Source organism: Chanos chanos, chromosome 1, assembly GCF_902362185.1.
Source record: "Chanos chanos chromosome 1, fChaCha1.1, whole genome shotgun sequence".
In the NCBI taxonomy this organism is placed as follows: domain Eukaryota; kingdom Metazoa; phylum Chordata; class Actinopteri; order Gonorynchiformes; family Chanidae; genus Chanos; species Chanos chanos.
In genome coordinates, this window is record NC_044495.1 from 24,218,263 (window position 1) to 24,244,971 (window position 26,709).

Consider the following 26,709-nt stretch of genomic DNA (forward strand, 5'->3'; position numbering starts at 1 on the left):
TAATTTGGTTTTTGTGAATGGCAGCTAAACACTGTCCTTAAAGTTAGTAGTAATAGACTACTAGACTATTCCTGTTGTCATCTCAGCTCCAGTTCCTTTTAGAGTAACAAGAAGGCGCCATCTTGTGGTGATTTCAACTGAAAGTCAGCATCTGTCTAACTCCCCTGACGAAGCATGAATACGCTCATTGTATCCTTTATTAATGCATATATTCTACTCATGCATAATATGTATATAACATATGCGATGGGCAGAATGTATAATTATTGTCTTTTAGGTCAGAGGGCAGACTATTACTTTTATGCACAGCAGAATGATGTCACCGCAGAGTAAACATAGGCAATAAAAATACCACCAGAGATCAATATGCTACTACTCAGTTATGAAAATTCAGCCCCATGAAATATAATTGACACGTTACAGACAAGCAAACAGTTGTCACATAACTAAATGCTGTACAAACTTAATGCATCAAATTATAGGGTAATATTTTACGGTATAATTGACTTTATAAATGACTGTATTACAAAACCAAAGACTCTTAGTGAACCTATACTGTGATCCATAAAAAATTATCTTCTCATAGATTCTGTAATAGACTTTGATTCGCAGATATAGAAGTGTAATGTCTCACACCAGTCATCATCCCAGGAGTACAGAGGATCGTCGTCACTCATCACTGTGGGATTAATGACCACGCAGTCCTGACCATCCGCATCATTATCCCACGATGCAATGGTATTGTCAGGATTGTTAGTACTCCAGAAACTGATAATCCAAAAAGACAAAAACCATGACAGTCACTGGGTGAAAAAGCACATGATGGTAAAAACATCAATGTCAGCTGAGACTGAGCAAACATGACAATGTTTGTCATTATCAATTCATACTTAACTATTTGTTCAGCTGCCAGTCATCATAGATTTCACAGGCATGTTTAAAGGATCACATGACCATGTGTGTGAGCTCATTAGAAACTGTGAGTGCACTTTTGATCACATGACCTGGTGATGGGAAGGGTGTCTTAAAACACATCTAAGCTTATCAAAAATTCACATTTGGATACAAGGAGCAGTACTGATACCCTAAAATTTTCTATGCTTTAAGTTGGAAAGTATTGCAGTTAGCTCTTGAAACTGAATAAATCATGCTTTGAACAAGACTTATGTTTGAATACAAAGACCAGAGATGACATCACATTGAACAGACAAAACAATAAAAGCCTTACAGGACAAGGGAGTGTAAAAGAGATTTTAAAACAACATGACTTAAAACAAACATGGTTAATCTCACAGACATACCTGTTTGGATCATACAGAATTTTGTTATTCACCCAAGTGAAAGTGCCTTCTCTAAACATGTCTGACAACCCAATCCAAGTTCCATTCCATTCTGGAAGGAAGTCCATATGTTCTTTAATTTTGCTGGTCAGGTAAACCTAAAGAAAAGAAAAGAAAAGAAAAGAAGAGATCAGAAAAAGAATTCTATGTAAGAATTCTAACGATATTTTTGCTATATTCCTATCCTGTTTTTTGATCAGACTTGAATATGTACGATATTTAAATACTACTTCAATACTGCTGAAGCAAATCATGTAATCCAATACGTGTTCATCCTGTTCTTCAATGATGACCAGATCGGCTCCGTGTGCCCGACAGAAGATGTGACTATCAAACCAGCTTCTGGTGTCATTTGAGAAGTAGTAGCAACTAGAGCCATGAGGAGTCCACAAATCTGGGCATGTCTTGCAAACTGTAATGAGAAACATACATAGTGACACAGACTTGAGGGGTGGAAAAAAACTGAGAGTGGTTACTAGTGTATTCGTGCATGAATAGTCACCTGAAGAGTTAAAATCACAGTAGAGACTCAGAAAAGGAAAAATTGTTGTCAGTTTAGGAAACACTGAATCCATGAAAGCATCTTTACTGAGAGCATGAGTCAGCTCCCTCTGAAAGGCTGAAACCTCTGGAGTGGGATTGACATAGCTATTAAGGATGCTCTGATGATGAGTGAGCTCCTGATTTGTCACAATGAGTTCTTCTCTTTTTATGGTGAGGTCTCTCTGCAACTGAACAACCCTCTCTTTTAAGATTGTTGTTTCCTCTGTCGTATTATCCAGCTCTTTCTGAAGTGCACTGATCTCATCTGATATTGTCAACTTTTTCTCAATCATTCTTTTAGAGGAAAGCTGTAACTGCTCTCTCTCACTGGTTAACCTCACTTTTTGGTCAGCCAAAAACCATAACTGAGCTTGTTTCTTTCTGAAATCTGTCATCAGCGTAGTGTTTTCTGTGATCACAGACTCCAAGTCTGACCTTAGCTGATCCAGTTCACTGTTCAGAGTGGCTCTTTGTTCAGTGTTGTTGTTTATGTTGATAAGGAGCTGATCGCTCTCTGCCAGCAGTAAAGTGTTTTGCTCTGCAACCGAATCGATAGCTCCCTGCAGTTGGGTCTTGTTAAACTCCAGCATAGTCTTCTGGTATGCAGTAGTACTGAGATTCCCTTTGAGCAGACTTCTCTCAGCTGCAACCAGAGCAGTTTTCTCATCTTTGGCTGTGATGTCACTGCGAATCTGATTATTCTTCAAGTCTAATTCAGTCATTTGGTCAGTCAAAGTTTTGGTGTTGTTCTGTAGATGATCTCTTTCAGTTTGTAACTCTTGGTTAACGTCATCAGCAGCAGATATATTCATCTGAAGAATACTCATGGTGTTTTTCAGTTCTGCCTCAAGCTTGACTTGATTGCTGAAAACAGTTTCTTGAACACATCTTGTTTGGTTTAGTAGTTCAACTGATTCATTAGTGAATGTGTACAAACTGCCAAGTTTATTTTGTAGCTTCTCTTTCTCAGCAGACATTGACAAAACAGACCGACTCAAAAACAAATAGTCCTCTGTTAAGACAGACATGTTGCCCACTTCTGTGTCAATATTCAACTCATTTTCCATTTTAAGTATCGTGGCTTTTAACTCTTCATTTGTCTCGACAAGCACATCAAAACTTTCTTGTAGCTGGTCTCTTTCCATTTCATCAACAACAGCATTGTTCTGAAGAATGCTGGTGTCTTCTTTAAGTGCCTCATTTCTTCCGTTGAAGATTTGTAATTTATTTGATGACTGCATACTCATGACTGTAGGAAGAAAGATATCATAATTCTCATACAGCTGAAGAGTCATGTATTGTGTAATTTATATGAGTAATATATTAAGGTTCATACGCGCGCGCACGCGCACACACACACACACACACACACACACACAGAATGAACAGATGTTTTACATGCTGTTATATTGACACTGTAGTTTCCATACGAAAAGTTAGGAGGTTCAAGATAAGGAAAGCAGATAAGGGATTTCAGAAATGATTTTAGAGATGTTCAAGTTTTATGTGATTCAGACAGTTTACACTTACTTGGTCTCATCATTGTTCATGGTATAGTATGCAGTGCCAAATAAATAAATATATATGTCATGGACTTATAAAACTAGACTACAGATATTAGGGTACAAATAAATACATATATTAGTGTACAGTTCACTAATATATGTATTTATCCGTGTATTTAAGTTGGAAAGATATGTTCTCCTGTACCTACTGCAGCATTCAGCGTTTTACGCATGCACACACAAATCTGACAAACGGGATGACGGACTGTGTCTGATCAGGAGTCTGAAACTAGACTCAACTGCAGATATCCGCGATCGATCCATAACACATAGGCTAGATTTTGTCAATTCAAGAAGACGCAACGAAGTCCTAAATGGGAGATTCTCCTCCACTCCGGCTTCGAATGATAGCTAATTAACTACAGTAAATGGTAGCCACAGATTTGGATTGCACAAGAACACGTTGCTTTTTAGCATGTTCTCTGGAAGAAGCTCAACTACATTTCACAAGTCTTCTCCGATTTTAAAAATACATGTTTACAAAACTCCAGAGGAAAATCGTTGATCTAAGTAGCATCGCTTGTTGAAATCTATTCGCTGTTACGGCAGGTAGTTAATTGGTCTGCTGCGAGTCCCGTCCCACATTGCCTTTAACATGCGTGTTGGACTAATGAAAATCTGTATAAATAAGTAAGAAAGTGAGTTGGTAAAAAGTTATGTATGCATTAACGGACTGATGAACGTATATATAAATGTCTATATGTTTATTTATTTGGCACATGTCCTTAATCAAATTGCTGATTTCATTTCCAAAATAACTTATGTATTTATGTGTTTATTCAATCGTTTATTAAAATGCATTTTAAGCGCAGTGTATTTGTTTCAGTGTAATATAAATGATCAAAGACAATTTAGATGTGTGGAGACTTGACAGTTGTGTGGAGAAACGATCATTTGTGATGAAAAGTACAATTTTTTAAAATTTGTAAACATGAGCACATGTCATCATATTTTGGAATAAAATTTAAATTGGTGGGATTAATAAACAGTTCTCCTCATGGATTAATACACTTGTCTACTACTGTATGGATAATACCTACCACCTAGGCCTACCAAAGCAATCAGCAGAAGTCCACAAAGCCCTCCAAGACAAATAACTACATTTCTACATGAAGAATGCGAATGCGAAGGCTCTTCTGCTTTAGAGAGAAAAAAAGGAAACAGGAAAGGAAAACGAAATTTCCCTAGTCGAGCATAACAATCTGAAAATGAGGTACATGAACAATCGGAGGGGTACTGCAGTAAAAAGGAAACAACATTCGAATAGTTGCAAACATCATTCAGAAATAGATATCATGGTTTTATTCATTTCAGCTGCAGATACATTTGTAGAGCTAGGTTCAGAACAACTTGTTTAAAATATAACTAAACAAATATTAATTTTTCAGTAAACTAAGAAAATTTTCAGGCAGGCACTGCATATCTTACAGCTAGCCTACATGTACCTTTCACTTAGCAATATCACTGAAACGTAAACATGTATGGAATGCGGTGTATTAAAGCATACGAACACATACTGTTACAGATTAAAATCAACCAGGCCTACCATCTTCCGTCGGTGGTTCAGCGTTATCCTCCGAACGGTTGTCATCGTCGTTCTCTAAGCTTGACATGTTTCTGATAGGAGTAGGACTCACTTGTAGCCTGTCTGAGCAGGACTACGGCGGAAATAGCTTAATCCTTAGGTAAGGAAGATCTCTCCATCGTCTCCATTTGCACAAGGACGAAGTTACTGTTTCTATGGAAACAAGAACAAACTGTTAACCGTACTTCTGAGCAAGTTGCAGAAACAATGGACGCAACACCAGCGTCATTTTATGGAAAGATAGATAAATCGAACCCTGTTATATCAGCCTTTGACAGCGAAATAAAGGAGTTTCGGCTGTATATGAAAGGACTGACCGTGTCGCCCAGTTTGGACCAACACTATTATTCCAAAGGGTAAGGACTCAACAATTAGCTTGCTACCCGAGCTAGCAGACAAACAGAGATGGAACGAAGTTATGAAAGAAACCAATAAAAAACATTAGAACGACATAAAACTCGCCGGGCACTTGCTCATTAAGAACAGAGAATAACATTATTAACTGTTTTGCATAATATTTTACTAGTTGTAAATGCATAGAAAAGTGAATTAAACCCGGTGGTACATTTATGAAAATCACAGCACGTATTTTATAACCTCACTGTGTTTAAACTATCCAGTTTAAACTCTTATACACCTAACGCATTAGATTGCAGTGTTCGAGGGATTTTTTGGTAATTCTGAAAATATTTGTGATATGACAGGAACATTTTTACTTTGCAGATCCAAGAAGCTGTTTGAAATATGGAACAAGTACCAGTCTCGTCTGCCCTTATATTATTATGAGGACCACTTGTTGCAAATAGCCGATTTCCTCTTTAGTTTCAAGGTAACCTTGCAATTTGGAATTAATTTTGGTTTACTTATTTGCTATAGATGAAAAATTCTGTTGTGCTTGCCTAGTTTTTGCTTGCAGGTGCACCTATTGTCATTCCGTGATTACTACGTTGATTTATCATATTTTATGTCTGTCTAGTTGTACCGATTGGCCCTCTGGCAGGGCTATGGACGTTTCCTGCAGCACCTCACTAGTGTTCAAATGGACAGCATCGAGAACGTCGACCAGTTAAAGAATTCCTTCTTTTCAGAGGGGTTTGATACAGAGAGAGCAAAACTTACAGTAAGATCTGGCTTGTTAAACTGGTCATTTATTACAGCAGAGTGAGAGCTGCTCTGCAGATTAGGAATGCAAAGGGATATATGTTTAAAATTTGAAATATGTGGGGTAACTATGCTGATGTAACATGCATCTCTCAGTTCCGTGCTTTGCAGGGCCAATGCCTCTGTGCCTTCCACATGGAGAGGGAGAGAGCTGGGCAGCCAGATCACAACGAAGTCCACAGGTTGCTCAACATCCTGAGATTTATTCGAGTCATGATGGAAGCTGTTCTGCCTCATGAGCGTTTGTGCTGGATACTCTACAATGGTACTCACCACAATAATACTGCCAACAAGGTTCAGACCAGATTAAATTGATCTATTCTGACGTCAGTGAAGTGACAAACACGGTCATTTATCTCTCCAGGGTCGTTACATATCTACAACATAAGTCGATTCCTGATGTCTGTGGGTCGGTGTGCAGAGGTACTTTACCTTCCTCAAATTTTGGCTTTATTATAAATAACTATTTGTATTTACTCAACATATCATCATACATGGTAAGTTCTGTTACATTAAACAGTGGCATGATACAGCGGTGTTATGTTAGAAATATACTGTGGTTACTGACTGTAAATGCATGTGCGGGTTTGATGTATGTTTTTATACATTTTATGATGGGTCTCTACCCTGTCGTATTTCTGTCTCAGGTTCTAGAGTACTTGCTTTGGGCCTGCATCTGCTTTGAGACATCAATTCCTCTACTCACTCCCCGTTTCCTGTCATGGAGGGTCACTCTGTACTGTGCAGTGTGCCAGTGCTATTATAATGGCCAGGCTGGAGTTCAGGCTGAGGTAACACATGCTGGAATAGAGTGTGTGTGTTAGATAAAGATAAATAAAAGTGGCATGAGCTTGGATGTGTCGCGAGCACAGACTTGTCCATTGTTTCTATTGTCCATCACGTTCTCTAACTGAGTAGTGTCTGAATTTGGCAGATGTTTGCAAGACGAGCTCTTGGCAAAGTGATTGAACTGGGCAAACTAGTGGAAATGACTGGAACACCAGCATCTTTTGATACCCAACATGCCCTCAAAGGGGCCACCATTAAGGTATAGGAAAGTGTGTGAAATTCTCACTTTTAGAGGGACTTCTTTGAATTCATTGTTACTGATTACTGGTTATTACTGTTTTACTCTTGTTCTGTTGGACCACAGCTGGCTGTGATGGTGTTCAAGCGATCAGTGTATGAACCTCGGAGGAAACCAAAAGGGCTCTTCAGGTTCAAACAGAAGAATAATCTCAAGGAGGTCCAGAGTGTAAGTTCTCAACTGGTTCTTCATTAGTAACTGTTCCTTGTTCCTAAATTTCCTTTACCTACTAACTTCTCTCTCTGTTTCTCTTTTTCTATTCTCTCTCATCCTCTCTCTGTCATGCATGCACCTCTGTTCACTCCTGTGGATAGATGCCTTGGCCTCGCACACCCACTGAACGCATTCTGATGGAATTATTTGAGGGAAATGCGGCTCAGTTCCTGGCTATCCTTGAGGCCCTGTGGGATAGCTCTCGCCGTCCACTGCAGACAGGTATCCCGGAGGAGCCCGAGATGCAGGAGGTGACACTTGAGCTAATGTCAGCTGGCATCAGCATACTGTCTGGTATGCTTATACTTTATGTTACTCTCTTCATCACCAACTGACAACAGCTGAGATTCTGTGACTGTGTTGTCTGATAGTTATTGTTGTTATTGCCGTCGTCTAGGAATTGGGGGCTCATCAGAGCGAGTTCAAAATGATAGTCTTCCTCCCCGTGTGAGTGGTATTACCCCCACATTCACTCTAATGGAGATGGCAACAGCTGGTGAGCACAGTTATATCTAATGCTTTCATGAGGTCCTCTACATGATTTCACTTTTCTCAGAGTATAGGCCAGAGGAGGACCTTCACTAGATATCTGTGTGTTGTATAGGGGAGAGCAGGATCTCAGTGAATGCTGCAGTGAAATTTCTGAAGTTGCTGTTTCGATATGAGCAATGGGACATGCTCTGCATCCTCTCTGACTCCCTTCTCTCAGTTCTCACTGTAAGTCAGTAAGCAGTGGTACACCTGTATCAATTCCCAATTAGCCGGTGTGTCTTAACTCAGTCCTCAAGGACAACCAGTCATTCCACATAATTGCTATGTTTCAGTTCCTCTACAGTGGATTGAAATAAACTGCTATTTAAAGGAATATTAGGCATTGAACACTGTTTATTCATGACAGAAAATGGAAGGCCACCCTTTTCTGAAGGCTGAGTTGGAGCTTCAGTTGCTGAATGCTGTAGAGTGCTTGATTTCAACACAGAGAGTCCATCTGGCCACTCGCAACAGCTTAGGCGATGCTCTACCTGGTACTAAGCTAAACATCACCAAATTCAGTCTCAATATGTTCACCTTAGTTTCTCATGACATCTTTGGTCAAGCCTTTACACTGTATTTTGCACAGCTGTGGGCCTCAGTAGCTTGTTATGGATGTGTTCCTTGCAGATAAAGACAATCACTTTGGACAAATAGTCATGTCAGATGAGCTTATGGCCCTGGTGCAGATTCTCCATACCAGTGTGTGTGAAGCAGCACAGGTCAGTTTCCCATGAAAGACATTCTGCTTTTTTGATTTGGATGTGACACCTTGAATAACTCATAGTTTGCCTTTGACATTATCAGCAGTATGCTCAGCCAGACAGGGACCTTGTGATGGACATTATCTTCTTTCTATGGGCTAAATGTAAAGCTGTGTTCCAGAGAGCACAGACACGACACTGGGATACAGTCCACTACCTTGGCAAAATGGAAAGCAAAGACAAGGTTGAGTGTTGATTGTTCAGGTAGTAATATACAGTCATTTTTTGGTTGCTTGTTGCACTGGTTTGAGTCTTTTCTTTGTGCTGCGTGTTGGTTTGGGATGGGTAGTGGGTACAGGCTCTATACATGCTGACTGAGGTTGCACATGCATGCCGCATGGCAGACACTGATCCAGTGGTGGTGGCGGAGATGACTCTGCGACTGGCCATTGCACTGGAGAGCAATGCTGAGACGCCAGTGCAGTCTGAGGGAAAAGCAGGTATTGGACACCCATTTAAACACGCTTGCTTCATTTCCCATCATGTTTGGCACTGTGATCTATGTGGTGGTCATACACTATTTATTTGCACTTAGTAATTACAAAGAATGGTGATATTTTTTTTGTGATGCATTCCTTTTTCCTTATTAGTTATGAGTGAAGAAAGCAGTCGAGACTGCTCCCCTGTAGAGAAATGCACAGCAACACTTTTTAAGGTATGCTGTTGTGTACAAAAGATGAGTTGTACTGACACTGGGACAATGGCTTCTGTAGATCATATGTGTGCATATATGTATTAAACTAACAAAGAGTAAGTGTGTTCAAACTCATAAAACTAACTGACATGCCAGCCCGTTGTAAGTTTGAATGACTGTGTGTTGTTTTCTCAGAGATCTAGGGCTGAGCAGCTCCAGATGGTATTGGTTGTCCTTGAAAATGGTGTAGAGGCTGTGTCCCATGGCAGGGCTAAATCCCTTCCTGCTGATGGCTCAGCCATTTCTGACACCATTTACATGCAGGTAGGGCGGATCTTAGCCTCAGCCAAGAAGTAATATAAATTTAAATAGAATCTAAACAGAGTACAAGACAGGGATGATTTGAAATAGTGCTACAATCAGCGTGTTGGAGTTCAAAAACTGGCCACTTAGTGTCATTATTACCTCTTGTATGCTTTCATGGAATCTAAATTGTTTTTGAAATCACAGAAGTTTGGTGGGGCAAACACGATGTTACCAGCAGGGGGAGCTCCAAGGAGCAGTGGTAGTCCTTGCCTCGATGTCCTCTCCATGGATTTACACCTGGAGATGCTGGCTTTTCAGCACAGAATTGCCCTAAAACTGCTTGACACCTTTCCGGGTGAGAGAGAGTCTTAGTAGTCCAATAAGTCCAAGGCATATTTCTAGCCCACACGCTCTAACCATCTCAGGTTATATTTTACATTTTCAGCTGAGCAGCAGTCAGTAAATTCTAAAAAGTCACACATCAAGAATGATCAAATGGAGAATCAAGAGATGATCTCAGACAGAGCTAGAGCAGGTGAGTTCTTCATAACAGTGGAACAAGTTGTCTAAGACAAATGAATGAGCATGCTTTTTAAAAGGATTGTCCTTTAACCTCACTTTACTAGTAGAGTGCAGTAGTAAACCTTAAATATAAAAATAAAAAATATCAAGAACATCTGGGAATGACATCCATTTGGTCTCCCACAGAGTCTAAAATACTGGAGAAGATCAAGAAGAATAAGATTTCTAAAGCCCTGTTCCTGGCCCAGAAAGCATTGCTTTCATACAAGAAGGACCAAAATAAGTGTACTGCCAAAACGCTGTTGAAGGTTAGTCTTTATTTAACTATATATATATACATTTCTAATACATGAAAATTTTGTCATATTGGTGCACCCTCAAGTTGCTCTGAAATAATAATTAAATACTATGCATGCATACGTCCTCTCATCCCCTCATGTCTTAAGGAGGCTGTGGTTCTGATGGAGAGAGCAGAGGTGTATGAAAAGAAGCTTAGTGGTTCCTGTGCTCCTCCAGTTATCAAGTCAGTGAAGGAGAAGACCAGACCTCCACCAGCTCCCATCCTGCTCTGCCGCACCAACTATTGCATGACCTTTACCCCAGCATCATATATCCTTGAGAACCAGGTTCTACTCACCTCAGTTTCAGTTTTTGGTTTTCAGTGTACGGTTTCCAATTTCAGTTCTCACTTTCAGAGATGAAAATGACTTCAGGGTTGTATTGCTTTTGTTCTACTGCAGCACCCATATTTAAGATAATATGATAAAGTTTTACTGTGTGTGCTTTTGCTGTTGAACAGGTTTGTTGGTACAGCATCTTTGGCAGAGAAGCTGAAGGTCTCAATTTTAAAGTGCGGATTGGAGATAGTCAGCTGGCTGGTTCCAGACACATGGTGGGCATCAGGTTTCATTTAAATATCTCTTAAATCATTTACATTGCTGTTGTTTGCCTCTGTCGTTCTCTGAAGTGGTAGAGCTTCCCACAATCCCTTTTTTAGTCATCCTCATTCAGAAGTAGTTTGAAACTGTGCAGCCAACTCTTCAACAGGTTCCGGCCAGAGGGGACTGCATACTTCACGTAACTGGATTAGTGCCCAACCAGACATACATTTTCGCTGTGGCTGCTTACGATGCCAAGGGCAACATTGTGGGCGGTGCCGTTGGCGAGAGTACCAGACCTCTACTAGCTTCTCTTCCCTTGCCACTGTTGACAGCATGGGGCTACCTTGCTCAGGTATGAAGGCATGAAGTTATTTAGAGATGTATGACATAGTAATATGAGTACAGAAAATGGTCACTGTGTTTCTAGTGTAACGGTGCCTTTTCCCCAGGTTTCCTACCAAACCAGTCAATACAGTCTGGCAAAGAGAGCATGCACAGAACTGTTTGGCCACTTCATTATCTCTCCATCTCCCGTCAGTGGGGTCCCACGGGAGCCCACGGCTGCTGATGGAGCTGAGGCTGTTGTCCAGACAAGGTTAGAAAAGCAGATTGGTCTTATTATAACGTGTGATCAGTTGTTCTTTCTTAATTTCTTGAACCTTTCTAACGCTCTCCCAGTAGTGAGAGGATTTGTTAGTTTTAATATGTTATATCCATCCATCTGTCCATCCATTTATCAATCCATCCATCCATCCATCCATTTTATCTTCACTCTTATCCATGTAGGCTGCGCCAGGAGATGCTACAGTTTTCTTCTCCTGTCCTCCTGCAGCTCCTCCTGTCCTCCATTTTCATAGACACAGACATTCATATCCAGGAAGGGAGGCTCTACTGTGACTCCCTTAGTGGCAGTAACCCTTTGATCTGGGCACAGGTACAATTTTTATGTTGACAGGAACATTTAATATGAGAGATTAGGGTGAGGGTGTTGTTCCGAATTATTGGGTGTGTCTTTGGAACATACAGTTTAATATACAGTTTGAAACAGGTTTTAAGACACAGTTTCAGAACACATTTGAAGATGCAACATAGCTGTTTTGAAGAACCATAACACTCTATTTAGGGGTCTCTCCTCATTGCCTCTGTAGGAAGCCAGGCTGGCTGAGTGTGAGCATTTGCTTGTTGCCTTAGACCTGGCTCTGTACCTTAATGACGGCAACAACGCCCTGCAAGCCGTAGTTAGCTGCTACGGTCTCTTAGCTCCACTCATCTACTATCAGATCAAATCTGAAGCTGTGATTCAGGTGAGCCTCATTTGATACTTCATGTCAGTTTGTCTATCACATAAGTTGTATGTTTAACTATCCATTCATCAGTCAAACCACATGAGGTATCTTTCAGGTACTGATGAAGTGCCTGACCGCCCTTCAGAAAATTCCAGCTGTTTTCAGCCAGAAACAGTCGACAGCTACAGCAGGGTCTCTGCAGCACATGGTGGCCTGCATGGCCTATTATGTAGCCAAGGTAATGTTTGTGAGGGTGTATGACAGGCATAAAGGGAAAAGGAGTATGTGTGTTTGGTCTTAACTCTTTTAGGATTGTGCAGGGTCTGCGGTCTGTTAAGGAAAGTCGCATGGCATCCGCTGTACTGGAGCAAGGGAAGAAACTCTTGCAGGAGATTACAGAGGTACTATCACAGCTGCTCACCAACATAAGCTTACCAGTTCACCTTGACGAGATATGTTCCCCTTAAATTATTTAAATTATCCAAACAGTCAAACTTACCATGAAGCACCAAATAAGCTGCACCGTTACAAAGTTGCCAGTCTGTTTCTTTGAGGGGTAACATAACGGTGTACATACAGCACTTTCAGCACTAATTGCTAGTGTATGTGTGTGTGTGTGTGTGTATGTGTGTGTGTGTATGTGTGTATGTGTGTGTTCTTGGGTGTTTCAGGTGGAGAAACCCCAGAGAAGGTCAGTGACCATGAATGAGGTAGAACCCAGCGAGCAGCTCAAGGCATTGGAAGCTAACATTATAATAAACAAGAAAGCAGGGACTATTGTAAACTACGAAATCGGTGTCGTTAATAGAGCAGGTACAACCTGTCTTACTCCCCTGAGATCAGGAATATAAAATAGTTCGGCTCTTAACCTTTTCTGAAATGATCTTTGAATATTGCAGCTGTACCTCGATCCCATGAGCTAACAGGACAGGAGAACCCAAACTTCCTGTATTTGATCATTGAGACCAGCTCTCTCAAGAGTGCCTTCAAAGATGGTACCTAAAAACGTCGCACTCACATTACAGTTTCTTTTATACCGGCAGTCTTCTGTTAAAATGACTTCTATTGTGTGTATTTGTTCATAAGTGTAGTACAAGTGTGTATGAGTTTCTAGCGTGTGTTCATGCGTGTATGTGTGTTTTTGCCGTAAGTGATGAAGTTTAAGAGAAAGCCTGTCTTTCTGGAGTTTGCTGTACGCCTGCTGCAAAAGGCCCTTCGTGAGGATCAGCTGGAGCTGGTTGTGGAGTGGGGTCAGGACATCTTCAGCTGGCTCAGCAGGTGTCTAATCATGATCTCCGTGGATCTCATCTCTTCCTACCCTGCTCTTCTACACAGAAATGTTTTTTTCTTCCTTTTGTTTTCATTCTTGTGGTCTAACCCAAAAACAACTCTGTTCATGGGGGCTTAATGCATTGCACTGGCTTTAAGAGCTTTAAGAAATACTCCTGCACACACTTTTTGCAGTTTTTTTTTGTTGTTGGCATTTCAGCCCATAGACCAGAGACCCTCTTCAGAGCATTCAACTCTGAACAACCTATTTGTTGAACAAATCCCTTTTCTCTGAAAAATTGTGGCTTGCATAAAAACAATTTTGCTCTTTCTCAGCATACAGTATAGCTCATTTTTAGAGTTATGTTAGCAGCTGAGAAGTCAAACACCAAAATGATGAAAACTGTGCCTTATTTAGTGCTTGCTTGTGTGTGTGGATACAAACAGATAAACAGTTAAGGGCTGTGCTAATGTTGTATGTCAGGCGAGATGAAGGAATGGCACTGACAAAAAGGGGGCAATCACATGACCTTTCTGGGAAGGAGCTGAAAAAATACACCTCCTCAGTGATTGAGTACAACAATGAGGTAAGACCAAAATCTCATCTGTCACACACACACACACAAATGGTAATGCACGATTACACTCCAAATGCTTTTTCCTTTCATTTTGGCTCTAGTGATGAATTCATTTTGCAGAGACGGAAGCTTAGCAGTGCGAGGAGTGACAAGAAGAGGAGAGATCATCTACAGAAGAAACAGCTGGCCGCCCTGAAAGCCCAGAACTCTGAAAAGTATGACTGACATAACGGAAAATCTCTCTCTTCCCATTCATTTGTTCTTATACTCCAAGAAGTAACACGTTTCATTGATTTGCACATTTTCTTCTTCTTTCTTCTGATGCCTTTATATTTTAATGAGTCTTAATTACAAAATCCTCATGAACTGCACGAACCAAATGATACTGCAGACCACTAATTTGTGTTCCGCAGATTCTTAGCTCCTTTTGTCACTGTCATAGACAATGTAATTGAGTCTAAAGTACTCTTTTGGGTCCTTAACTTTGACCCATTGTGTCTGTTTCATTGAATCACCCAGGGAGGTCAAGGCAGTGGACACCCTGTTACATAAACTCTCTGCTCTGGTCTCGCGACGCCAGCGACGCCAGCGCCTGAGGCGAATCTGCTCCGAGGAACGGCTTTGGCGTTGTCACCTGAACCTGGAGATGGCCAGAGCCCATCTGGGCCAACTGCAGAGAGGCCTGGAAACATGGCCTGGCCTCGCTCTCCAGCGCTGGTTCGCTTAAAGCACTATATATATATGTGTGTGTGTGTGTATTTGTATATATGTGTGTATATATGTATGTATGTATTTATATATATATATATATATATTTGTGTGTGTGTGTGTATATATATATGTGTGTATATATATATATACATATTTATTTATTTGTGTGTGTGTGTGTGTGTGTGTGTTTCCAGTGACACTGTCTCTCAGTCCATTCTGGTTACTGATACTCTTTGTTCTTTATGTGAATTTAGTTACAGTGAAATGCCTCGAGTCTTCTTTTCTCTGGCTCAGTCTGGAACAATAGTGAAGTGGAAAAATGTGCCACAGCACATAAGAGCCCCTGAGTTGATCCCACCCCCATCCAAAACCGCACAGCCGTCCCGACCGAGGGCCACCACTCGCAAAGTCAAAAGGAGAAGCCAGAGTGAGTCACTGCCAATGACATCAGAGATACGCAACAGAGATCTATGCTTTAGACATTAAGCACTGTGCTGGTACATCAGCTATTAATTGATTTTAGTAATTTTAGGTCTCAGCCCTCTTAAAAAAAAAAAGAAAGAAAGAAAGAAAATTACGATGTATACTTCTGATGGTAACTGATGTTCTTCAGAGGCATTCAGTTACGACTGATGTGGTTTTGAAACTCTAAAAGATGCTATAACAATTACTCAATCATTCATTAAAAGTAAAAATCATTCCCAAGTTTTTGATTCTCAAAAGAAAGTTTGGAAGATGCATGTTTCATGCATTTTCATCATAAAAGTGTTGAGATGAACTGTAGATGCTGTGTCCTATTCGACAGGCTCCGGCAGTGAGGAGTCTGCGGCGAGTGATGGCGAGATTGAGGCTGACGTGCCATGCAAAGCACAGGCCAATGAGTCAGACCTCTCTGAGCAGTCTGTGGTGGCTTCACGAGGCAGTGCATCCCAGCTTCCATGCATTTTAAACAAGGCAGCATTGCACCTCAGGAGAGCCATGGTGCTTAGCACAACCTCACACAGACGCACACACACACACACAGTCACAATGCACGCAAGTAGCCTTAATCACAGTTCCTCTCATTAAACAATATGTGTTTTTGTCATGTACGCCCTACACGTGTGTATTTATGGGTGGGTGTGTGTGTGTGTTCAGGTGCTGGCCCACCGCGGGGGTCACTGGACCTCCCTGCAGTGGGCATGTCGGGTTCTGTGGGACCAGACTAGCGCCATTGAACTGCTGGTTGAGCAGAGCCAGATTAAGGAGTCTGTGGTTTGCCAACTTACAGTGGACCAGCTCTACACTGTGGTCACCCCTCTGCTAGTGTTGGCTTCAGATCTCCTTATGGACATGATGCAAAGACTGCAGGTCATTCTCCTACTCACAGCTGCTCATTCTCCTTTACTGCACATTAGACACAGATACAATACATGCAGGAACTGGTGTTAGATTGAGCCATTCACCATTTAGCCAGTGTTCAGTAGGACATGTGTAATAGAGGGTGGCCTAACGCTTTTGATACATGCTGACTATTGCTTTAACATCTTAGTCATAGCATCACATCGGGTACATTGTACGTCATCCCCTAATCCTATCCTGGAATGAACTCTGTTGATTATGACACAGCTGCTGTGGCCACATCCTCAGTATTCTACTGTGTCTGTATGTAGTTGTGGAAGATTTATGACAAAGAGAATGAAGATTTTGAGGACAGTGTGCACTTCTCAGCTCCACTGGATGATGGGATGTTGGTGGACTTGCATTGGCTGAGAACTCTGGTGCTGCATACACTGGAGCTGCTGTACTACCAGGCTAAATGGGAAACACTGGCCTACCTGGCTATACTCTATAACTCCCACACACGGTCAGTGCCACTGAACTGTCACTGCTGTCACGGCTTAAGGGGTTATTTTTTTGCATGTTTGTCCAATCTACAGATTTTTCAGTTTAATGTAAAAATTGTTTTTGTTTAGATATGTCCATTAGGATCTGTAATGTTTATATCAGTATCACTGATGGATCAACATTATGTTTTTGATCCTATTGTGAATTCTTAATTCTGTCTCCTGTGTTTCAGTGAGCGTTACACTCATATCATTAGTCCTCTCCTGGTTCATGCCCAGAGGAGACTACAAGACAGGATCAGGTTCTTTGGGGGTCCGTCTGTTCCTCAGCCACACTTCACACACACAGAGAGCCTCACTGGACAGAAGGTTAGTCAGCATCTTTTACTAAGCACATGTTTAGTCTGGACAGCTGCTTTTTACATTCAAGTCAAGGAACATGTGCAATGTTTTTGGTATGTTTTTTGTATGTTTTCTTTGATTTGGTGAAAACAATGGTCACTTTGTGGGTGTCTGTGCTCCAGATTACCTGCAGGAACTATGTGGGGATGCAGCTTTTGTCTTGTTGGAACCCCAGTGTGGACACCAACCCAAGCAAGAATAATGCTGACCCAGAGGCCCTGGAGCTGGCAGGTAGGAGTTTGGAAGTTTGTGTGTGTATGTTTTGGTGTGTGTGTGTGTGTTTTAGGCTTGTGATTAAGAGGAGTCTTCTCTCACACAGAGGTGAAGAGAGCGATGTGTCTGGTACGTGTGCCACTGGATGTGGATGACACATTAAAGTGTTTCAGGGAGACTGTTGACAAAAGACCTTACACCCTTCAGACATTTGAGCATAGCCGCACACTTCTCCGACTGCTGCTGGCACACACACAGAGCAGTAAGTATTCAGCCAGCCTGTCTGTGACTCTGCCAGTTTAAATATTAATCCTCAAAATGTTAGACAATATGTTTCTTGCTGTGTAAGTATGTCTTAAGATGAATGATTGCACAGTGTGTGGTTTTCTTTGAAAACAGACACCCTACTGACTGAGCATGTGCACATTTTCATTGTTGTGCTTGTACAGTGATTGTGGTGCCATTCTGCAAGGAGAGCAGCAGCGTGCTACAGGGAAAAGTGGAGTTCATATTAACAGCCAGCACTGAACCAGCCATCGATCCTCCTGACCTTTCCACCGAGGACTTCAGCTCTCTGAGTGCCTTATACAGCTCCCCTCTCTCTCCCTCCCACATTCAGACTGTTTTCTCAGCTTACAACAGCTCCATCCGTAAGACTGCACATTTATATATGTTAACGTCTGTGATTTAGCTATGAGTTTAGAGCTGATGTGGATCCAAAGGGATCTAATTTGGACCTAATTTATTACTTTGTGGTTGAAAATAGAATACCTTCAGGCCAGTAATCACAATTCCCTTCAAGTTCAAGCTCTGCATGACCTTGGAAATCTCCATTTTTACAACGGAAACCGCAGGTACCGTATGTCCATCAGAGTTATTCCCTCTGTGCATTAAAGAATTGTCCTTCAGCAGACGTGTTTGAAAAGCGTGTGTGTGTGTGTGTTTTTAGGGCTGCTCACTCATACTGGAGCAAAGCTCTAGACTGTGCCCTGCAGTACACAGGTGTTGTAGAGTCCTGGGATGGTGTCTCCTGGGGCAAAAACAGCTCACTTCAGCAGATCCTGCGGCATGCTGGGATTTGGGGCTGTTTTCAGGGTGCATTGTTAGCAGCAAAGATTGCTCAGTGAGTGAAAATGTAAACAGAAATTCACACAGGTGTTATGATGAAACATCTTTATTTCAGTAATATGACACAGTCCCACAGTTCTGATGACCTCATTATTTTTACATTTGTAGACATATCCTGACATCCAATATTAACCAGCGCACAAAATGCTGCCTGCTCTCTGCTCAGCTCTTCAAGGTAGATTTTGATTTTGATTGCTACTTCTTTTACAGTGAAATGTTTTTATTATGAATACATTGTGAATTAGAGGTGAACATATGTTTTTATTATGAATACATTGTGAATTAGAGGTGAACATATGTCAAATTCTATAGTGCACAGTATACCAAGAGGGCAAGAGCCCCGAATGGAGAAAAAAACTTGTATTACTGAATGTTTGTATCTATTCTGCAGTGTCTTTTAGGGGCCTCTTTTCCACACCCTCAGGATGATTTCCTCTACTCCTCCTATTGTCTGGACACAGACATCATTCCTGGAGTGGAACTTTTCTCTGAACAAGACCAGGGCAGTCTCAGCTGCACTGTGTCCAGTCTGGCCTTCCTCTGTCACTGGCTTTACACCTCAGCACACTTCCTCGTGGTATGGCCAGCCACCGCACACTCACAGAGAGCACTTAGATTTGGTCTATACTGCTGAGCTGAGATTTAGCTTGTTATTGTATAATAGTTTATATCATTATTGGGATAGAAAAGGCTAGTCCCAAACTGTCCCAGTGTCCCAGTTTGTCTATTCCCAGCATTAAATCATTGACACCTCTCTATTAAAAAAAGGTGAGGGGTCATTCTCTCCAGGACAGCTTATATGCTCTTCATCGTTCCTGTGTTTTGTTGCAGGCCCTTCCTATGTTGGCATTCTACCTACATGTTGTTGGAACAGTTTGTCGAGATGTACGTCTCACAGTTGGAGGAAGAATACTGAGGGTTTGTTGAAGCAGATGTTCAGAGTGGGCTAGAGTTGCCTGTTAGCAGTAAATCTTTTGGAGTGTATATATGTATGATTGGTTCTGTGCTGGCTGTGTTTAGGTGAAGGTGCTGACAGAACTAGGACTGTTCAGTAAGGCCATAAAAGAGTTAAATTGTCTCACAAATGGAGAAAAAATACCTCAATCTTACAGCTGCTACAACCCATTGGAGAAGCAGGTAGTACTCCCGCATGCTCTTGTACGCTATCCTATATCTGATATATACGTTCTTTTTCTTTGTGTTTGTCTGTGTTTAACTGACTCCACTATCTACAGACAAAGAGAATATTTTTTGACAACAAGTCTCTAATGGATCCTGAGAACCTTGAGGTGAGAGCTTAGAAGTGGGTCACTCCTCAAATCACACACCATGACACCCAGCCGCTTAGGTTAGTCTGAGATAATTTGTGTCACAAGTTATTAGGTGAGTAACATTCACATAACATTATTTTGTAAGCATAAATTTATGTGGGAAAATTAAGACATTTGATTACCCCAGAAATGGACTCTGTAATTATTTTTGAATCACAAGATATTTGTTAAAATAATTACCAAGATCCGATGTGTTCCAGACTTCTCACTGACTATGTTCAGGACACAAAGAATTTCAATTTATGGCCAAACTCCACACTTGAACCCCTCCACAGAGTACATCCCATAGTGTCGAATACACCATCACTTCTCTGTCCTCATCTAATCGAATGGGGCAGTGACTTGAATGAATGTTTCTGTAATGTTTCTAGTGTATTTACAAAGGTGCTGGTGACCTTTTTCTCCAGCTTAGATGAATGACTCATTAAAATAAAGTATAATACCATTTCCTGGCTATCAGATGTCTGTGTTCCTAGGGGAGAAAATGGGACTGATGCAGGCTGTGTTGTTTGGCAGGCTCTGGAGGATGTGGTGAATAAGAGGCCCAGTGGAGCTGTCATAGCCCTGTATGGAACTAGGCTGAACAGGAGACTCCTTATGGTCAGAGCACAGCTTGTCCTAGCTGTGTGCACCACCATTCAGAATCTGCCTGAGCCTTTGCCACCAGGTAGACCTGACTCTAAGTCAGTCACATTTTAGGCATGTCCTTACACAGTTCCATGAGTGTGAGAAGTAACAATAAGTACCATTTTATTTTTTACTTTGGCTTTGTTATAAGATAGCTTAGTGCATTCAGCTGAATTCAGTGTGTGCATGGCTTTGGACTTTCTCTTCCAGTTTAATACGGTGTCGATGTGCAGTTGCCGCACTGAGCGGTTTGTGTCTGTGAAAACACAGGTACTCCAGATAGGCCAATCAGGTCCAGTGAGCGGAGAATTTCCAGCGTCCCAGGGCTCCCTGATCCTAATTTCAGCGATAAGGAAGACTCTTCCAGCAGTGCCCCTGCCAGGAGAGCTCAGGAAGCCAAGGCTCTAAAGCTGGTCAACCAGAAAGATAAACTCACTCTTGGAAAAGTCAAGGTGCTCCATGTTCACTTTGTGTTTTCTTTTAACTGGATCGTAACAGGATGTACAGTAATTTCAGCGATGCATTTATTGAAGTGTAGGTCATTTGCAGTACTAGTGTTGTGCATTGTATGTATTGACTGTATCGGAAAAGGTTTAAATTAGATTAATCTTAATGGACGAACTGTCTCTCTTTAGACTTTGCTGCTCTCAGAGGCGTCGAGCATGCTGGTCCCACAGCTCTTCCTCACCCATTCACTACAGACTGACCCAGAGGAACTGGAGCTGGCAATTGAGGCCAGAATGATCTTATCTGAGATCAGGCTGCAGCAAGGCAAAATCGCTGCCAGGTAAAACAGTGTATATGAAAATGTGTGTTTATGTGTTCATATATGTCATATATGTGTGTTTGCATGTGTGTTAACTTGTTTCTTCTCTCCTTGTGCCCCTGCAGTGCAGATCTGGCTGTTTCTGCTCTGAGGCTGCTACAGGATTCACATATCTTTCACCACCAGTCTCCCCAGGCTGCTGTTCCAAGACCTCCCTCTTCTGTCCTCAAACAGAACAAAACCAAGCAGGAGCAGACTGGATCCAAACAGGTACTGAATCCAGAGCTCCTCTTAAACACACGAGCTCACTGTTCAGGCCTGACTCTCCTGAACAAAGAGTTAATAAGATGCCTGGTAGGATCGGAAAAGATCAGAAAGATGTGATCTCTTACCCCCACAGACCAGTTCTCAGCAGGTAAAGCCAGCTGCCAGTGTCCAGCCTGGTAACGTGGTTCAGGCAGTGGAGGCCAGAGAGCGGATGGGCCCATTGCTGTGGCTACAGTGCAGACTGAGTGTAGTGCGCAGCCTAGCAGCTCACATCCCAGGAACTGCCATCATCCCAGGTTAGCCACACACCTTGTGGTCAATACAAAGCCTAAGAAGCTTCATCTTACTTGTCTGCCCTATTATTGCTAATGACTTGAAAATGTGTTTGCAGGACCAGAGTTCAAGAAAATCTCTGTTGACTTTATTAGTCATTTAATCAGAATTGAAACTGATGCTAAACATTCATATTTGATGTTAATCATACACTCCTTCAGAGCAACTCATAATCACACTGAATCTCATAGAATTATACCCATTAATATTGATGTACTTTTTTTTCTGTTGAACCTCTGTGTGTATTTGTTTGACTGTGTTTGTTGCAGGTGTGGATAGCAGTTTGCAGGCAGCCAGGCTGCTGAGAGAGGGGTTACAAGAGTCTGAAGCGTGGGGAGATCCTGAAACACAAGCCCTTCTGCTTCTTCAAGGGTTCACATTGGATACTCACCAAGGAAGAGCCAAAGAGGACAGAATCTCAAGGCTGCAGGTCATAAAAACATCTGATTAACTTTAATGATAATAATGTGCATGGTTAGCTTAAACAATGTGTGCGTATATGTGCGTGTGTGTGTTGTGTGCGTGTGTGTGTACAATTGTGTTGTGTGCCTGTTTGTGTGTGTATGTGTGTTGTGTGTGTGTATATGCGTTTGTGTATTCAGGAAGCAGTGAGTCTGCTGTCAGGACGCAGAGCTCTGTCTCTTCGTTCTAGACTGGCTCTGGCGAAGGCCACAGTGCTGCTTAGTGAGTTGGGAGTCACAGGCAGTCAGTCACTTAGCGTGCTGGCTCAGAAACTTCTGCATCAACAGGTTCACTCCTTCACCACTGCTTTTTGTACTCTCTCATGCTTTACACTGTACAGCCATACATTGTGACTGACAGCTTTTCCCTCTCTTTCTCTTGATCCTTCTCTTTCTCCTGTCAGCTTTGTGCTCTAGGCGAGTCTTTAATCTTGGAGGAGAGGGGAGTGGTGCTGCTCCCTTCCTCCCCTGGTCTCAGGAGCATGTACCACCCACAGCTGTGTCTGCTGGCCAAGGCCACCATGCACTTGGGTAAGGCTTTGGGCCTCCTGACTAACATTCCATCCCCTATTATCATCCCCTCACCTTGTATACCAGTAACAGATTATACAGATCATTTTTAAACCCTCTCCACCCCATCCTCAGGTTGTTGCGTGGCCCTGCAGGCCCTGTCATGCCCTTCTGAGGACAAGCCCTGGAAGCCGTGGGTCTGTGCTCAGGACGTGCTGCAGTCTGCTCTGGACATCTCCCAGGCCTCGGCCTCCAGAGATCTGCAGCTGGAGGCTGATATCCTCTACTGCAAGGGTTAACAAACTATTAAACACTGGGACTGTTTCTAGTACCCTCTTTTATAGATTCAACTCCTTATGTTTTGGGGGCGGGGGGGGTCCTTTTTTTTTTAACCAACAGTAACTTTGTGTCTCTTTAGGAGTGGTGGGAAGGTACCTAATTTCTCTTCATGACCTCAGTCCTCAGATGGTGGCAGAGACTCTCTTAGAGAGTATCAGCATCACTCTCTCTCACAGCCACAACCTGCAGTGAGTACACACCATGTACCTCCCTTTCCAAGTGGGCTCTGTGTTTGGACTTTTAGCCAAAGCATATCTGTTAAGTGGGGCGTTATTGCAGTGCCATCAGAGACAGACAAAAAAAGGTTAAGTAGTTACCTTTAAAACCAACTGACTTTAGACCTTTAATTACCTTTAAAATCAACTGACTTTAGACCTCACAAAATGAAAAAAAGACAAATAAATAAACTGAATCCCTTTCGGTATGACATTTGAAATTCAGTCCTGTGCTCATACGCGTGTGTTTGTGTTTTTTTTCAGGCTGATCCGAAGGTGTTATTTAGAGCTGGCATTAGTGTACGTGCAGCAGTGGGAGCAAAGTGTTTCAGCTCCTCAAAAGGAGCACTCCACCACTCCTCCAGCACAGGCCAAGCAGGTCATTATGACATAATGGTGGTGTGTTCATTTCATTGTGAGCCACTCATTTCCTTTATGTAATAGAGTACATGCTGTCCTTAGACCCCAGCGCGTACGCCTGAGGAGACTGATCAGAACAGATGTCTTACTGAAGGACAGACTCAGCTACTGCTCTTTTGGGTTTGTTTAAGAGCAGCAACTAAAGTGAGAGTCCCTGCCAAATTTTCTCGCCCACAAATTCTCTCAGTCACACCTCCACACATTCACTGTTCTCTAATAACAACTAAAGTGAGAGCCCACACCAAATTTTCTCTCGCACAGATTCTCTCAGTCACACCTCTACACATTCACTGTTCTCTAATAACAACTAATTTAAACACTGTACAGCTACTCTAATGACTTACTCTGAATTTGACAGACAACAGAGGTTGTTGCCAACTGTGCCCATGTGTTTGACGTCATTAGTGCCACAGGCGGGCACCTTCCCCTAGCATCACTCAAATCTTTACCCAATTTTGCCACCAGTGACCTTCTCACCCCCTGCGGTAAAATATCTGATCCCTCTTTAAATTACCTTTTAATTTTACAGTTTAATAATCCTGGATCTTTGATTAGGGTCGATTAGTACTCAAATATGCTAAGGATACATCGCCTCCCTTTATTTTAAATGATACACTCTGTGTGAATAACATTTTTGCATTTTTTTTTTCAAATATTGAATTATAAACAAAGTTAGTATCATGAACTACATTTCATAATGGTCCATCATACTTTTTGAGTCAGTCTGTGTCATTTTCCTGTCTGGTGTTGATGTGGTCTTTTCTTTTGGCTGTGTGGTTATGAAATCCAGGGGGAGTGGAGCAGCTGGTGCAGATGTCCTTTAGACCCATAACAGACTGGGACACAGTACCGGGCAGCCAAAAACAAGGAAGGCTGACGTGGGTGCACCTCTCCCGATACTACACCCATCTCTTCAACCTGGTTCACATGTCTACCTGGTCAGGTACAGCAACACTGTAGAGGGGAGCAGATTTCACTGGCTTTAAGTCAGAGCAGAGCTCCTCACCTCAGGCATCACCCATCAAAGGCATGAAGATTAGCTATGTGAATCAGATATGGTGATGGAGATGGAGATAATGATGTATACAACCGGCATTCAAGAAGTACTTGTGTCTTTTCTAAAACCCAAATTGAAAAAAGCTTCCTGGTGAGATGGTGAGGGGACATGAGGAAGGGATAATAGTGCTATAGGACGGTGGTATGTTGACTGAGCTCTGTATTGCAGTGGGGCCTGTGGAGGGGCTGATGTCTGGACCAGATGACTGCAGACTGCTCCTCAGACTCACTCAGCTCCACTCCTTCTTCAACAGCCACCTGCCATCCTACAAAGAACAGTCTGTTCTCCCCCAGCCGCCTGCTAATCTCATACTGCTGCCTCAGCTCCTTCAGGTTACACTCATCCTCTGTGTTGTCCCCACAATTCTGATTTCTCTTTGTTTGTAGGAGAAGAACACATTTCCCTTTCACGTTCATTTCCATATATCATAGCTCTCAGCAGCAAGTGTGCCCTAAAGGAGGATATTTAGAGTATTTCTGAAAAGTTGCTGTTGTCTAGCTGTGTGGTGTCAGTCTTTGAAAGAGCTCTGTGGTGCTGCAGGTCTCGCCCACAGAGATGCCGTCTGTTTGCCAGGCTAAACAGCCAGTGATTGACACATACCCGTGGGCTAATGCAGATAAACCGCAGCTCATCATTCAGTGGCACACACCACTGCCGAAGGACAAAGGGCCGAAGTCCAACACGGTACTGAATTCATATAGTAGAACAGGTCATGCACCATACAGCCACAAATGCATAAAATCAGAGGAGAATGTGGAATAGGTACATAAAGGTCACTTTGGACATCTGAGATATCTGTATCTACATTATTATATTATTATTTATATGAATGCAGTAGCAGTGTGGTTTTATTTCAACATGACCTGTTTCTCCTCTGTAAGTCAGATTGCGCTTCTCTTTGGCCTGAATGCTGCCCCACTATCTGCCTCGTATGTCACAGCCAGTTCTCTAGCACAGCTCCAGGGTGGACAACATTTAGTCTGTATGGACAGGTGAGTCTGAACCTCCTCTCCACCTCTCAGTCCTCCTCAGACTCAGTCATGTTCACTCTTATATTTCACTCTGTGGACAGACTGAAGGTAGTGCAGAGTGAGCTGAACTCAGCATACCGTGAGGCAAACGTTACTGCATCGTCTGTGAGCACTAAACCTACATCAGCCAGCCCCAAACCGGAGAAGGAGCACTGCAGTAAAGGCCCAGACAGAGCTACAGCCTCCAGCCCACAGCAGGTTTGTGCCACTCTGAGACATGACATTGCAGGAATGTTTCATATGCTCAGAGAGCAGTGATACACCGTATCTGTGTTTCTCTTTTATTAGCTATTGGTGGAGAGGACCAAGCTCTGTTGTAATGTCATAAAAAATCTACTGAAACCTGACTCAAGTCCACATCCCCTCACAGAGGTAGGTAGTCACCTGATTCGGTTTACTTACTTACACAGTTTCAGTAAATCCTTTTTTTAACGGCTTTAAATAAAACTTCAAGTGTGTTTCCTTAGAGTTCAGGTGTTCATATTTAAAATTATTGCTCAAAATGATCGTTATAATGGGTAGAAAAAATGTGCATTGTGTTTTGCCCTCTTTGCATGCGCAGGCCCAGGGAGTGGTTGTACTTTTTCTGCATCTTTCCTAACAAACTTTCCTAACAATCTTTCCTAACAAGCCTGTGGCTGAAGGCAAAGCTGAATATGAGTGTAATTCTTGCCACTCCTGTGTCAGGTGCCTTTCGAGCCAAACCTGCAGACACTGAGGGATCTGAAGTGCTGTTTTAACCCTGCAGCAGGGGGAACACTGGAGGACAAGGCCCTAATCTTGTGGATGTCCTCTCTGCTGCTCTGA

General features: G+C 42.3%; 2 protein-coding genes across 2 annotated transcripts in view; one reads left to right on the forward strand and one right to left on the reverse strand.

Moving 5' to 3' along the window:
- Nucleotides 1–2,605, reverse strand: part of cacna2d1a (calcium channel, voltage-dependent, alpha 2/delta subunit 1a) — a 73,378-nt gene extending 70,773 nt beyond the window's left edge. Inside the window, exons 1-3 of the mRNA XM_030775827.1 lie at nt 2,319–2,605; nt 1,607–1,709; nt 1,302–1,438 (exon numbers count right to left, since the gene is read on the reverse strand). Of these exons, the coding sequence (XP_030631687.1) occupies nt 1,302–1,438; nt 1,607–1,709; nt 2,319–2,605 (527 nt within the window). The remainder of the gene's footprint in view (nt 1–1,301; nt 1,439–1,606; nt 1,710–2,318) is intronic.
- A 2,635-nt stretch (nt 2,606–5,240) lies between these two features.
- cfap54 (cilia and flagella associated 54) lies at nt 5,241–26,709 on the forward strand. Its single transcript, XM_030775941.1, is given in 69 exon segments — nt 5,241–5,389; nt 5,757–5,862; nt 6,010–6,153; nt 6,291–6,459; nt 6,559–6,617; nt 6,842–6,985; nt 7,129–7,242; nt 7,348–7,449; nt 7,596–7,788; nt 7,892–7,990; nt 8,099–8,211; nt 8,393–8,519; nt 8,656–8,747; nt 8,836–8,973; nt 9,079–9,229; nt 9,380–9,444; nt 9,619–9,747; nt 9,934–10,084; nt 10,175–10,264; nt 10,438–10,559; nt 10,698–10,877; nt 11,051–11,143; nt 11,299–11,484; nt 11,582–11,727; nt 11,919–12,066; nt 12,281–12,436; nt 12,534–12,656; nt 12,739–12,829; nt 12,977–12,987; nt 13,096–13,231; nt 13,318–13,413; nt 13,570–13,696; nt 14,172–14,274; nt 14,386–14,480; nt 14,785–14,982; nt 15,231–15,403; nt 15,782–15,957; nt 16,114–16,326; nt 16,629–16,822; nt 17,036–17,171; nt 17,327–17,435; nt 17,524–17,679; nt 17,867–18,067; nt 18,184–18,271; nt 18,367–18,540; nt 18,654–18,720; nt 18,937–19,122; nt 19,377–19,463; nt 19,566–19,685; nt 19,781–19,834; nt 20,393–20,543; nt 20,774–20,955; nt 21,139–21,290; nt 21,395–21,539; nt 21,691–21,832; nt 22,139–22,299; nt 22,472–22,618; nt 22,735–22,861; nt 22,976–23,134; nt 23,259–23,367; nt 23,659–23,719; nt 23,839–23,958; nt 24,173–24,299; nt 24,605–24,757; nt 25,040–25,203; nt 25,412–25,555; nt 25,894–26,100; nt 26,191–26,274; nt 26,590–26,709. Coding segments are annotated over 69 exon segments (9,135 nt in total).